The following is a 2,786-nucleotide window of genomic DNA, read 5'->3' on the forward strand; positions in this document are numbered from 1 at the left end:
GGGGTCATGCTAAACGAGATGGCCTCGCTCAACAATGTCATTCCAGAGAGGGAATTGGGCTTAGCGGGTATGACCCACTTAGCCCAATTGGCATGGGGGTCCAGGCAGAGAGATATTTGTGCTTACAGGTATGCTTAGCGAGACTATGTGTTGCGCTTAGGGAGCTGGCTTGCTTAGCCCAGTTCCAATAAATGCTATTCCAGAGAAGTTTTTGGGCTTGGTACAATAGTCTCGCTTAGCGAGACCCCTTCAGTCAATGGGTAGGGGTTGGTGCACTTAGCGCGAGTGATGACTCGCTTAGCGCATGAAGAGTAATTCGCTTAACGCACAGGGCGCGCTGAGCGAGTGGATGACTAAAAATGTTTTCTAAGTTATTTCTTATCCACAGCTTCAAAGAAGCTTTGGCAACCCCTTTTATCATACAAAACATTTTGATGCCTTACTCTAGCAATCACAAACAAGTTGAAACCTATCTATATGCAATGATTAAGAATATAAAGGAAAAAGAGTTGGGTTTCCTCCCAGTAAGTGCTTCTTTAATGTCACTAGCTTGACGCATATTATCTCAAGGGTCTGGAGCAATCTTGGCTCTAGCCATCAGAACCATCTCATTTTCAACTTCATCCACCTTAGAACAAACATTCTGGTCAAGTGGGTGCTTTTTTGCATCAAACAAATCAAATGTGATCTTCTGATCATCTATTCCCATTTGCAAATTACATTTCCCCATATCCACCACACAATTGGCGGTTAACATGAAGGGACGGCCCAAAATCAGCAGGATTTCAAAATCCTCTTCAATATTCATAATCACGAAATCTACAGGGAAGGTAAATTGCTGCACCTTGACCAAAACATCTTCAACCAAGCCATAAGGCCTTGTAATAGATTGATCTGCCAGCTGCAATGTCATTCTTGTTGGCATAATTTCCAGTTCTCCAATCCTTCTGCGCATGGAGAGAGGCATCAAGTATATGCTGGCCCCCAAGTCAATGAGGGCTTTTCCAACAGACACTGCACCAATAGAGCAATGGATTGTAACACTCCCTGGATCCTTGTATTTAGGTGGAAGGATTCTTTGAATGACAGCACTGCAGTTTCCCTCCACCACAATATTATCACTGTGGATATATTTGCCCTTCATGGTCAGCAAATCTTTCAGAAACTTAGAGTAGAGTGACATTTGCTGCAAGGCTTCTCCAAAGGGGATAGTTATCTCCAATTTCATGAAGATATTAAGGAAACGAGCAAAGTTTCATTCCTTGTCGTTCTTGGACGGCACCAAAGGGAATGGTGCTTCCTTCCCTGAACATGAGTGATGCAATACTCCTTAGGAAGGGACCAGTCACTAGAGCCATGAGCAAGAGGCTCCAAGAGGATTGGGCTAGAGCTACTGAAGAAGGCTCTAGGGTTCTCATGAACCTCGGCGTAGATTTTTTAGCCCATGGGCCAAGGTTGGGTCCAATTATCTTTGTACATATTAGACTAGGATGGAATTATATTTGGTCCTTGTATTTAGGGCTCCATAATGTAGGTAGGGCACCCTAGAAATATAGGATTTTTCAGCCCTTGTATTTTAGGGCACCTAGACTAGTTTTTGTATTAGGGGTAGTTTTGTAATTTCACATGCACTAAGTGAATATTTGATGTGTGTGGTTGGAAATAAATTTAATTTAATTGGTAGACATAAGGCATGTAAAGCATGAAGGGCATGCACAAAGTGTGACTATATGGTGTGGCAATGGGGTGTAGTAAGCAAATGCTCACCTCCCCCTCTAAAATTTAATTGGATTGGTAGAAGCCCAATCCAATTAAATTTTAGAGGGGGCGGTGAACATTTTCTTACTACACCCCATTGCCACATCATATAGTCACACTTTGTGTTTGCCCTTCATGCTTTACATGCCTCATGACACCTAAGCACACTTAGTGGAGAATCTTGGAATTGATCTTGGATTACTGGGCTGAACCACAACTAAAATTCACTAATCATAATTAGTGAAATTTTGGCTCCAAAGTTTGGCTCCACAAATTCAATTTCAAATTCAAGTGAAATTTGAATTGAAATTCAAATTTCCCTCCAATTTTGTGTGACACGTAGGCTATAAATAGAGGTCATGTGTGTGCATTTTTTCAACTTTGATTATTTGAAAATTAAGCTTCAGATTTCAGAGCTCTCTTAGAGCACAAAATTTCGTGCTCTTCTCTCCCTCTCCCTTCATTCATCTCTTTCTTCCTCCAAGCTCTTATCCATGGCCTCCTATGGTGGTGAGCTTCTTCTAGACTCATCTTCTCCTTGAAGTGGTGTCTCCTCTCTCTCTTCCTTCTCCATTCCGCTGCCATTCATCTTTAAAGAAGCTAAGGAATCCATTGATGAAGAAGATCCTAGGCCTACAAGCTCCAATGGAGCTTACATCATGTGGTATCAAGAGCATCTTCATCTAGGTGATGTTCTTTTGCTTCCTCTATCTTTTTGTCCGGTGAATTCTCTTTAATTCCTTGTTCTTCATCTTATTCTCCATGTATATCCTCCATTGTCTTGTGGTTTGGTTTTGTTTAGAGTAGATTCAAAAAAAATAAAAACCGATTAAATCTTAGATCTATACTTTTTCTTGCATTTCTATGGTTCAAATTTTGTAGATCTACTCTTGAATCTTGTTTTTGTGTTGATTTTAGGTTCTATCAATTTTCATTCATAATATTCTTGTGCTGAACCTTTAGATCTAAATTTTCTTCCAAAATATTGATTAGAAAAAAAACACAAAAATCTAAGTGTAAATCACTGA

General features: G+C 40.3%; 1 protein-coding gene across 1 annotated transcript; it reads right to left on the bottom strand.

The window, feature by feature from the left end:
• Nucleotides 1–565: 565 nt before the first annotated feature.
• LOC114408204 lies at nucleotides 566–1,228 on the bottom strand. Its single transcript, XM_028371301.1, has one exon. The coding sequence runs from the start codon at nucleotides 1,226–1,228 to the stop codon at nucleotides 566–568; it is 663 nt and encodes a 220-aa protein (XP_028227102.1).
• Nucleotides 1,229–2,786: the final 1,558 nt, after the last annotated feature.

Source organism: Glycine soja, chromosome 1 (assembly GCF_004193775.1).
Source record: "Glycine soja cultivar W05 chromosome 1, ASM419377v2, whole genome shotgun sequence".
NCBI lineage: Eukaryota > Viridiplantae > Streptophyta > Magnoliopsida > Fabales > Fabaceae > Glycine > Glycine soja.